This window comes from Limulus polyphemus, unplaced genomic scaffold (genome assembly GCF_000517525.1).
Source record: "Limulus polyphemus unplaced genomic scaffold, Limulus_polyphemus-2.1.2 Scaffold1714, whole genome shotgun sequence".
NCBI lineage: Eukaryota > Metazoa > Arthropoda > Merostomata > Xiphosura > Limulidae > Limulus > Limulus polyphemus.
The window spans coordinates 69,864-81,291 of NW_013667324.1; the positions used below are offsets into that span (position 1 = coordinate 69,864).

An 11,428-nucleotide genomic window follows, 5' to 3' on the forward strand; every position below is an offset into this window, starting at 1 on the left:
ATGCATGTTGCCATGTTCAGTTGTGCTCTGTCTGATGACCGTGTATCTTGACAATAGCCCTGCAGCATAGTTTGTATTGCAATAGCCTCTATTCTAAGGCTATATGCCATCTAGTGTTTGAGGATGACCATTTCCCAGTGCCCATTTCAACAGTATGATCACACAGAAATCCACAGGCACTGCATTTAATAATTTGATCAATATATCTTAATATGGAATATCACAAGTACCTGTTTCTGTCTCTAGCTGTTTGAGGTATTTGATGATGAACAGATACATCATGGAAACAACTAGTATATAAATGACTTATGTTGTTTTTACAGACTGATATCCTTCTTGTCTATGTTGCACCTTATTGCAAGTAGACAGCTTTTGCCACTGACCATGTCTGAGGTATGACTTGTTTCAGGTTGCTTTCTGGATGATCCTGTTGCCACAAATTGATTCACAAAGGATATCATCATTTTGAAAAATCTTATATCCTGATCTGGAAACATCTTTATTAGTGTATGAGTATTATATAAGGATTTTTATATATCTTTTCCAAAAGCAATTAGTTTCTATGATATCACACTATCTACAAATGCTGAAAAAGTTGAAATGTAGTTCTAAGATGCACTGTTTCACCACCACTTTATATCAGCTGTGATTGCCATGTGACTTGATGATCTGCTTATTCAAATCAGTTTTAATATAACATACTCAACCCTCTAGTTGTATATTTGAGAAAACTTTACATAACTTGATTTTCATTGTGTATGTATTTGTACTTTTATCAGCATGTGGTTTATTAAGTTTGCTGTTCTGTGTGCGACGTGTGCTGGAGCATTTCTGGTCTCCCCTTCTCACGTAGAAAAGATCAGTACAGGTAAGCAGAAAATGGCCCTTTTAAAGTATACATTGTGTATTACATATTTTAATGTTGCTAGCACTGAACAAAGAGTTAAGTAATCATGAATGTTCTAAAAACTGTCCTCATTATAGAGTTTGAAATCAGAGCAATAACCAACATTTTCTTAGTTTCATGTCTTCACTGAAATGAGGTTAGTGGTGGTGTTTTTTTAAAAAACTGTCATACTAAGGAGTAAAGCCATTCATTCTAGGATGTTTATGTGCAAAAGTAATATGTTTAAAGTATGCTTTTCTTAATTTTCTTAATTCTCTCAGTATTTATTAATTTCAGCGACAATTTCAGTGATTACATATTATTTAAAGAATTACAGGTTTGCAAGAAAATTTGAAAAAATGCTTTTTATAATAATATGAACAGTTTAGATTATGAGTGCTAAGCCTAACTCACTCTTTTAAGCTTATATTTTTGCTTTCTTATTGTTAATGCAAAGACGATTCTGTCAAGTTAACCATATAAATATGTTTGTTCACCTCTTTGCATAGCTATTACTTCACTCCATTGTTGAGAAGATTTTTGTGCACACTACAACAGTTGAACAAAGCTCCAATCGCTATGCATATTAATGTGTAATACATCAGTCTATGATCATTAGACTATAGCTTTCCACCAAAAGTAGGGCAGCACATTCTCCATGCACAGTAATTCCCATGAACACTAGTATTTTAACAAAGACTCGTTCTTTCCTTGACACTATTTGTCTTCAGATAGGTTAAAAAAAATTTTTGTTTTGTTTTTGGAATTAATTTTGTTCTTTAACTTTCACTTAAACCACATTATCCAACTCTTCATGTTTGTATATGAGTACTTTTGCTGTAAACTCAACTTACTGCTACTAGACAACCCCCAAAAAAGTTTTGTGGATCATTTTGACAATGAATCCCTAGATGTACATTTCTGCCATCTCCGATTATTTATATTTTATGTATGTTTGTCAGTTACACTTGAGAATTGTTGTAAAATAGACATTATTTCTTTATCCGAGAGTTCTAATAAAACTGGTTATATTTAGTGTCTTTATTTATTGTGCTACTACATTTTTTTATAATTCTCATGTATACTTATCAGTGTGACATGTTAACAACAAAGGGTTAATGGTTATTGGTGATACTAAGAACTGTACAAATACTGCACACTTTTCCTTTCAGTGTGGATGTATGTAGGAATGGCTGGAGCATTTCTCTTCATCCTCATCCAGTTGTTGTTGATTGCTGATTTTGCACATGCATGGACAGATAATTGGTAAGTGATAAAACTTTATATTATGTAACTAGTACTTATTACTTTAACTCATCTTCATCAGTATCAGTGTTCCATCTTTTACATAGCTTTTATAGAACTAGCTGTAAATTAAGTGCTGCTTACTTCAATAGATATTTGTGTATTACTGTTATGCTCAGTTGAAATTTAGTTTTTTAGGTAAGATGCGTCTACCTTGTTAGCAGTTGTATTTACAGTGTTTCATCTAAGTTGATGTAATTTTATGTTGACTGTAAGCTGCTGTTGTCTGGTCATCAGTCTGTACATATCTCTTTATGTTGACTATTTGCTGATGTTTTCTAGTCATCAGTCTGTACATATTTCTGTATGTTGACTGTTAGGTGCTGTTGTCTGGTCATCAATCTGTACATATTTCTTTATGTTGACTGTTAGCTGCTGTTGTCTGGTCATCAATCTGTACATATTTCTTTATGTTGACTGTTAGCTGCTGTTGTCTGGTCATCAATCTGTACATATCTCTTCATGTTGACTGTTAGCTCATGTTTTCTTGTCATCAGTCTGTACATATCTCTTTATGTTGACTGTTAACTGCTGTTGTCTGGTCATCAATCTATACGCATCTCTTTATGTTGACTGTTAACTGCTGTTGTCTGGTCATCAATCTATACATATCTCTTTTGATAATGTCCACTTTAGTTTTAAAATGGATTAATTTTAAACAGTGCATTGACTTTTTAATATACAGTGCTTTAACTTATAAGATAGAATGATTTGTGCTTTGACCTCTCCGAGTAATGCTGAAAGCTATTTGTCATAGCCAGTCAGCTTTGTGTAAACACAGGACTTGAGTTACAAGCACAGTGATGAAATTACAATCACTAGAAACCTTTCTTGAGATGCAAAATCTTCTAAATCCATGTCTACAGTTTTAATATCGGTGTGTAGAGCATAGTACTGAATACATACATTTTTGTTGTTCCAGGATGGACAGAGTACAAAATGGTGGATCTAAATGTTGGTTTTTATGTAAGTATTTTTTATAAGTAATTTTATTTTTCAAATGTTCTAGGCTTTAACACCATTACATTAATATATTTAAACATACAAGCAGTATTTAAAACAAATCTGAGTTAATTTTTGCTTTCAATATTTTTAGCATTCATTGATGATTCAACACAATCAAATCATTGTACACTTTCTGTAATTCCCTATTTATTAATGAATTATCTTTACTGAAGCATACTTATTTCAATATAATTGGAATTTTTGGCTTGTTTGTGTTGCATGATCATTGTATTGTCATTTTTATTAACTTTGAAGAAGTTAAAAAAAAGTGATGAAACATTAGTAAAAAATACTGTATGTTACAAAAAATAAATACAAAAGCTCTTTAAATGCATTGTATCAAAATGAAAACATGGGTCCGAGTATTGGAATTGAATAATTAAATTTTTTGTGTTGAAGTTGAATGTCATTAGAAAAACTTTTGTGCTTATCTTTGGCTAAATGTCTCCTAGTTTTTATATTAAACAGATTTTATCTTTCACTTCTCTACTTAGACTAACTATAAAATACTAGTCTTGCAACAGATGTCATCATTTTGGTATGTTTAGATCAGTTATAGTAGTTTAACTAATACCTTGGTGTAAGTCATGTTCATATCACTTGTGTGTTTATTTAATAATTTCTAGTCTCTGTCATCTTCAGATATAAGCCTTAAACATTTCAGTGTATCAGTTACTTAAGTTGTGATTTAATAGCTAACCAAGGCCAGAATTAAAAGGTCTAGTTCTATAACCTTCAAGAATGGTAAAATAATGTTGTTTAGTGAAATCTTTTTTTTTTCCTGTGGTTCTTCTAAGAAGTAGAAGGTAGGTATCTGTATGAAATCCGAGTAAGTGAAGCTAAACTTGGTGTTCAGTGAGGTGTGTTTCTGAAATCGTTGAAAAAAAAATGAAATAGGAGTAAGTGAAGGTAAATTTGGCGTTCAGTGAGGTGTGTTTCTGAAATCGTGGAAAAATATATGAAATCCGAGTAAGTGAAGGTAAACTTGGTGTTCAGTGAGGTGTGTTTCTGAAATCGTGGAAAAATGTATGAAATCCGAGTAAGTGAAGGTAAACTTGGTGTTCAGTGAGGTGTGTTTTTGAAATCGTGGAAAAATGTATGAAATCCGAGTAAGTGAAGGTAACTTGGTGTTCAGTGAGGTGTGTTTCTGAAATCGTGAAAACAAGAAATAAATTAAATACTTAAAGTAGTGACAACCTGTTGTGTAGAATGATGAATTTTAAGTAAAATATAAAACACTGAAAAATGTTTTATTCTCATTATTATCCATGTAATGCTCATTTACCAAGTGTTACTTTAGATTAGTGTTTTGTTTACTGCATTATGATTTGTGATTTATACAACACTGTATAGTATTTTTTTTATTCTTGTTATTATCCATGTAGTAATTATATACCAAGTACTTGGTACTTTGTTTATTGTATTATGACTTATGATTGACACAACACTATATAGTGTTTTTTTATTCTAGTTATTATCTATGTAATGCTTATTTACCAAGTGTTGTTTTAGATTGGTACTTTGTTTACTGAATTATGATTTATACAACACTGTATAGTATTTTTTATTCTTGTTATTATCCATGTAGTAATTATGTACCAAGTACTTGGTAGTTTGTTTATTGTATTATGACTTATGATTGACACAACACTATATAGTGTTTTTTTATTCTAGTTATTATCTATGTAATGCTTATTTACCAAGTGTCGTTTTAGATTGGTATGTTGTTTACTGAATTACGAGTTGTGATTGATGCCTCACACTGTTTTGTATAGTGATGATTCTCTGTGCTGTTGTGGTCTACAGTGGTGTGTTGGTTGGAGCAGTTCTGTTGGCCAGAAGCTTCACTAGTCTAGAAGGATGCCTGACAAACAAAATTTTTATTGGTGTCAACAGTGGCTTGTGTCTGCTCTGTGGAATCATTTCAGTCCTCCCATGTGTGGAAAAAAGTGTGCAAGTTTAGTTATTGTGTTTGTTAATGAATTAACATTGTTTAGTTTCCATAAACTTATGTTCTGGTAGATGTTTTTTATAAGTGTGTAAATTTGGCAAAGAGTATAAAAAATATTCTGATAATAGTTTTTAAAACGTTTTCACTTATAAATTTGGACTACAGTAGTCCCTGTTGGATACAACCCCTCCCAATAATGATTTCCTTTTAAATATGACTTCTTTTTCTGTGCACGAAACAATTTTACATTGATCTGACCTCACCCGAACAACTTCCTGATGGATGCAACATACAACCATGATTTTTGGGCAGAAGGCCGAATAACGACCTCTCTCTAATGACTTTTCTCCATATCAATAATGTAATTTACAGAGACACATGAATACAGTGTATACAGTATTGAACAAAGAGGTCACATGACCAGAAATTGCTTCACAGCTTAGTATATGTAACTTGGCAACAAAATATTGAAACATGAAAATTATAGAACTTCTTTTTTATTCTTATTTCTTTACTGGTTCTTTTAAATTCAGAAATGATCTCTTTTTCAGAGCTGGGATCATAGGACAAAGTTTTGGTTTAGGGTGATGGTGTTTTGTTTAATTAAGATACAGAGCTTCGATTGTTTGATTCTTTGTTTAAAATTATAGTGTTTTGTATAGATATACTGTGAATTTTTTGAGTTGCAATGGTGGTAAATATGAGAAATGGAAGTTTTTTTATTATGTTTGGTGAATCTGGTTTAAATTTTCTTCCAGTTTCTCTGATGTAGAATTCTGGACATTTATTGCACATTATTTTGTAAATTGATACTAAAATTGTGCACTGAAAACTAACAACGAAACACTTCTTGATATAATAACTGCCAGACTCATGAACATTCAAAGTGATTTCGTTAATTGTGCAAACAAGCATAGATGGACAATTTTTTTAGGAAATAAATTTTGTGTCAGTTTGTAATATTTTATACGTATGTAATATAAATGTGATACATGGATGTTTATGAAATAAATGTGATCAATTAATAAATTATTTTACATAAAACATAAACAAAACAATTTTAAGTTATCTTGATTGAACTGTTATCCATCATAACTATTATTATACCAATTTGCTACATTATTTGACTACCTATACGTTATATAAATCATTATGCTCAACCCCTGGGAATAGCAACTGGCACAGCTTGAACTCATTGATTCGTTATCTGGTTATTGATCCTTGAATAACAACTTCCTGTCAGATGAGATTTTTTTTATCATGGCAGATAAGTTGGTCGTATCTAAGAGGGACTACTGTATTTTAGGACGTGTTTCTGTATATTGTGTTTATCTACATGTAGACCAATGGTTTCCAACCTTTTCATCACCAAGGAACCCTTTTATTATTATTTTTTTCCCCACGGACCCCATTCTGTGTCCTTCCATGCATTATTTAATTAAAGAAAATAGCTCATGAACCCTCTAGTATTACCTTCGCAGACCCCAGGTTGGGAACCACTGATGTAGACAAACAAACACAAACTTATAGTGTAATTTTTTATTGTTATCAACCTGTTCAACCTGTTATCAACAAGCATCAATCCCAAAAGCTGCACCTGATATGAGAATCCAACTTTCCAGCATCACTCTTAACATAAACAAATTTGCAAGCAAAAGAAGCAACAACACTCTTCTCATTAAAAAGGAACAAAAAGTTTACACTTATGTAAGATTTTGTTTGCATGTAATGAAGTAGGTCTTAAGTGTTTTTGTGAATAAAAACTGTGTAGTTATAATTAATGTATAAATATAAGAAATAGAAAATAAAGTTATGTACATTTATTTGTGTGTATTGTTACCCATTGTACAAAGATGATAACTTTTTAACATAAAAATGTTTCTTAAGGGTTCTGTCAATAGTTTTAGAGCTCAAAAGTGTTCTGTGACTGAAAAAGTTTAAGAAACACTGATGTAAGGTATACTGTAAGGTAAGAAATAAAGTATAATGTTAGTTATGGTCTAAGGTATATTATGAGTTAAAAAATAAAATATACTATGAAAATAAGTATTGACTTTTTTAAATTAAAAATTTATTTGTAGCATGTTATTAGCCTGCAAATGTAATTGCAACTATTATGAGATTATATTTTGATTGTCTGTTGAATTTATAATAATTTGTAACTTGTCAATTAATAATGAGCTGAAGTTTAAATATTAAATTGTTTTAATTAACATTATTACTACACTTGTATTTTTTGTCACATTCAACATTTATTTCTCTATGATTTTTACAGACTAGTTTTTTGTTGTTGTTCTTCATTCTGATGTCCTTCTGTTTCAGACACAGGAGACTCTAGGGCTGGAATGCTGCAGTCTTCTGTCATCTCTGCATACGTTATGTATTTAACTTGGTCAGCATTGTCCAGTGAACCTCATGATACAGGTACGAACCAAAAGACCAGCCCAATAATTCAATTTTGAGATGTTAATCAGATTAACATACACAACTTGATAACTTGAAAACATATATAACTGAAGGAAAATTTTCTTTACTCATGTCGATTTTTTGGATGTTTTTCTTATCTCTTAAGTATTCATTTCTTTTTGAAGTTGTAGATTATAGGTTTTTAATAACATAGCATGGCATCTGTTCTATTCTTGTTCTCTTACACAAATGGTTACAGTAATTGGCCTTATTTAATTTTAGTATGGTTAGATGTAGTAACTTTTTAGTAGGGTATTTACACTCATATTGGTCAGATGTATTAACTTTTTAGTATGGTATTTATACTAATATTAGTTAGATGTAGTAACTTTTCTTTGGTTTCACTACTGCAGCAAGCTGTAGAAAAGCAAAACACAATAGCTGGTCTTCAGAATCTGCAGGTTCACAGAGTAAATGGTCTTTAAAATCAGTAGGTTAACACAGTAACTGGTATTCGGGATTAGCAAGTTAACACTGTAACTGGTATTTAGAATCATAAGGTTAACACAGTAGCTGGTCTTCAGGATCAAAAGGTTAACATATTAGCTGGTGTTCAGGATCAGCAGGTTAACACAGTCACTGGTATTCGGAATCAGCAGGTTAACATAGTAACTGGTATTTAGGATCTGCAGGTTAACGAAGTAGCTGGTATTCAGGATCTGCAGGTTAATACAGTAGCTGGTATTTGGAATCAACAGGTTAACATAGTAACTGGTATAACAAAGCAGCCGGTATTCAGAATCAGCAGGATAACACAGTAGCTGGTATTCAGGATCAAAAGGTTAACACAGTAGCTGGTATTTGGGATCAGCAGGTTAACATGGTAATTGGTATTCAAAATCTGCAGGTTAACGTAGTAGCTGGTATTCAGGATCAACAGGTTAACAAAGTAACTGGTATTCAGAGTCACTAGATGGATCCCCCCCCCCCATCTAATTTCATATTGATAGAATTCTTGAAATAGTATGTCTATCTTTTCATTATTGGTATCTTTATGTATTTTATTACACTTATAATGTTTATTATGGTTAAGAAAAAAAAATAGAAGCACAATTTTCCCATGCTTGATTACAAAGGAGTATATATATTTCACTCATGCTACGGACTGATACTCCAACTAGTCAAGTAATATTTTCTTGAATATAAGTGAACAATTCACAAACAGTTGTTAGTACTACAGATAGCTACTTAGAATCAAACACAAGTAGTTAAGCATCCATCTTTCAAGAATTCTCTTTTTTCATTGTTTCTTAATTTTTGTTTTTTAATCCAATTATTTTGTGCAAGTAAAAGAATACATTATCATTCTAGTTTCATATTGAATATATTATATTTGTTTTGTTTATAAATATGTAGTTCTAGTTTTGTCTGTATGTAATTCAAATTTTGTCTATAAGTGTGCTCTAGTTTTTTGTTTTATAAATATGTTGTTCTAATTTTGTCTGTACACATTGTTTTACTTTTGTCCATAATTTTGCCATTTTATTTTATTTGTCAATATATTCTGTTTTTATTGGTACTAGGGACTACTGTTACTGAATTTTTTATTGAGTTATAAATAGTAGAAATATTATTATATATGTGTACTTAAAAAGTGTCATTTTAGGATTATTTTAACTGTGGTAATTACTGCTTATATTCTAGATCAACTAGATAATGATGAAGGTAAATATCAGCAGAGAAACTTTTTAGAAGATGCAGAAATCTCATGTGGACCTTCTCACCAGTCGTTTTTAGCTAACGAAGAAATTATCACCTATGTTGGTGTTATCATTATGTTTTTTATGGTGTTGAGTTCTACGTAAGTTTGTCTGATATTTCTTTGTTCTTCCTCTTAATGAGTTCTTAAGATGTCTGTACAAGCTGTATGGATTTGTTAGCAGTTTTAGGTTAAGTATTTAATTTGTTTTATGTAATTTTATCTAACACTGGAGGTTGATAAAAAGTTTATTTCAATATGAAATCTGTACAACATAAAAAAATTGTTACTTAATTTCTTTGTTAATCAGAAATAGATAGTTTGCAATAAGGTACTCTTACTCCACTCACAAGATTACCTTTTCTTGTTTTGTGCTGCTCTTTGTATGCAAACTTTTTCAGAAATGCCTGTCGATATTCCTGGTGAAGAGATACCTGGCTCCAATGTTGTGCGGTATCTCTTCTTAGATCACCAGTCCCTCCTCCATTTCAATGTGGGATTCAAGCTAATCTTGTGAGAAGAGGGAGAGTACCTTATTGAAAGTTATAATTTTCCTAAATGAAAATGTATTTCCGATAGGTACTTCCCTCTGCTCATACTTCACACCTGTCCTCCCAACAATCTTCTAGTGCATGCGTTTTCTGTCAAACTTTGAAGTGATATTTTGGTAGTGGCATGTTAATTGAGTCACACGCATCACGTGATATTAGTGCTTTCCTATTAGTGGAGAGATGACGAATGATGATGAACTTTGGATTCCAACAGAGGGATGATGAAGGCTTGTGGCATGTGTTTCTGAAGAAGTTTGCATACAGAGGGCAGCCCAAAACGAGAAAAGATAATCTTGTGAGTGGAGAGAAGTACCTATCAAAAATACGTATAGAAAAATTATAACTTCAGTAGAAGCATTAATGTAAAATTTTAGTCTGGCAAGCCATCCAATCATTGGTTGAAATGTTAAGGCTACGTGATTTATATATAGTTGTAGTAAAAGCTGTTTGTCTTGTGAGTTTTCTTCTTTTTTTCTCACACCAACTTTCTACATTAAAGGAAGGAAAACATAAAAAAGTGACACCAAAACAGCAAATATAAGAATATGCTACTTTCATTGTAAAGTTGTGAATTCTAGGTGTTAGAATATGCTCTGTATAATAGATTCACTGATAAAGTGGCTAACTTGAAATTCTTTTTCTCTTCCTATAGAATAAGAACTTCAAGAGATTCTTACAAACTAGGAATACGTGTTGCTGAGCAAAAGGTACTTTTACTCTGTTCTTACTGATCGTATGAGATTATGAGAAAGTATACATAACTGGTTGAAAAGTACTACTTTTGCTTAGTCATATTTCTCTCCATTCCTAAAAGGTTTCTTAAAGAAGTCCAGTACTATGTGCTGTTTCTTTATAAATATTTTAAATTTTGTGGCTCCTCAACTTCTTGCATGAAAGCCTTCTATAAAAATTCTGTCTGCTAATGCTTACATCACATGCAAAACTGCCTCAGTTTAGCAACTTGGCAGATGTGTATGTTGATCATTTTTGTCAGAAGTCTTTGTCCTTAGTACTTACTTGCACACACTCAAATTAGTATCACATTTTACTAGTGTCTGGTTGCACACAACTCATATTAGTATCACATTTTACTTAGTGTCTGGTTGCACACAACTCATATTAGTATCACATTTTACTAGTGTCTGGTTGCACACAACTCAAATTAGTATCACATTTTACTAGTGTCTGGTTGCACACAATTCATATTAGTATCACATTTTATTAGTGTCTGCATGCACACCACTCAAATTAATATCACATTTTATTAGTGTCTGGTTGCACACCACTCAAATTAATATCACATTTTATTAGTGTCTGCATGCACACCATTCAAATTAGTATCACGTTTTACTAGTGTCTGGTTGCACACAACTCAAATTAGTATCACATTTTACTAGTGTCTGCATGCACACCATTCAAATTAGTATCACATTTTACTAGTGTCTGGTTGCACACCACTCAAATTAATATCACATTTTATTAGTGTCTGCATGCACACCATTCAAATTAGTATCACGTTTTACTAGTGTCTGGTTGCACACAACTCAAATTAGTATCACATTTTA

General features: G+C 31.7%; 1 protein-coding gene across 3 annotated transcripts in view; it reads left to right on the plus strand.

Moving 5' to 3' along the window:
• The window catches only part of LOC106464669 (serine incorporator 5-like), a 23,943-nt gene that overhangs the window by 6,034 nt on the left and 6,481 nt on the right, over positions 1-11,428 (plus strand). For all 3 annotated transcript variants that reach the window (XM_022392432.1, XM_013924828.2, XM_022392433.1), the window contains exons 5-11: positions 780-868; positions 2,059-2,152; positions 3,114-3,157; positions 4,972-5,145; positions 7,470-7,571; positions 9,258-9,414; positions 10,516-10,570. In XM_022392432.1, the coding sequence (XP_022248140.1) occupies positions 780-868; positions 2,059-2,152; positions 3,114-3,157; positions 4,972-5,145; positions 7,470-7,571; positions 9,258-9,414; positions 10,516-10,570 (715 nt within the window). The remainder of the gene's footprint in view (positions 1-779; positions 869-2,058; positions 2,153-3,113; positions 3,158-4,971; positions 5,146-7,469; positions 7,572-9,257; positions 9,415-10,515; positions 10,571-11,428) is intronic.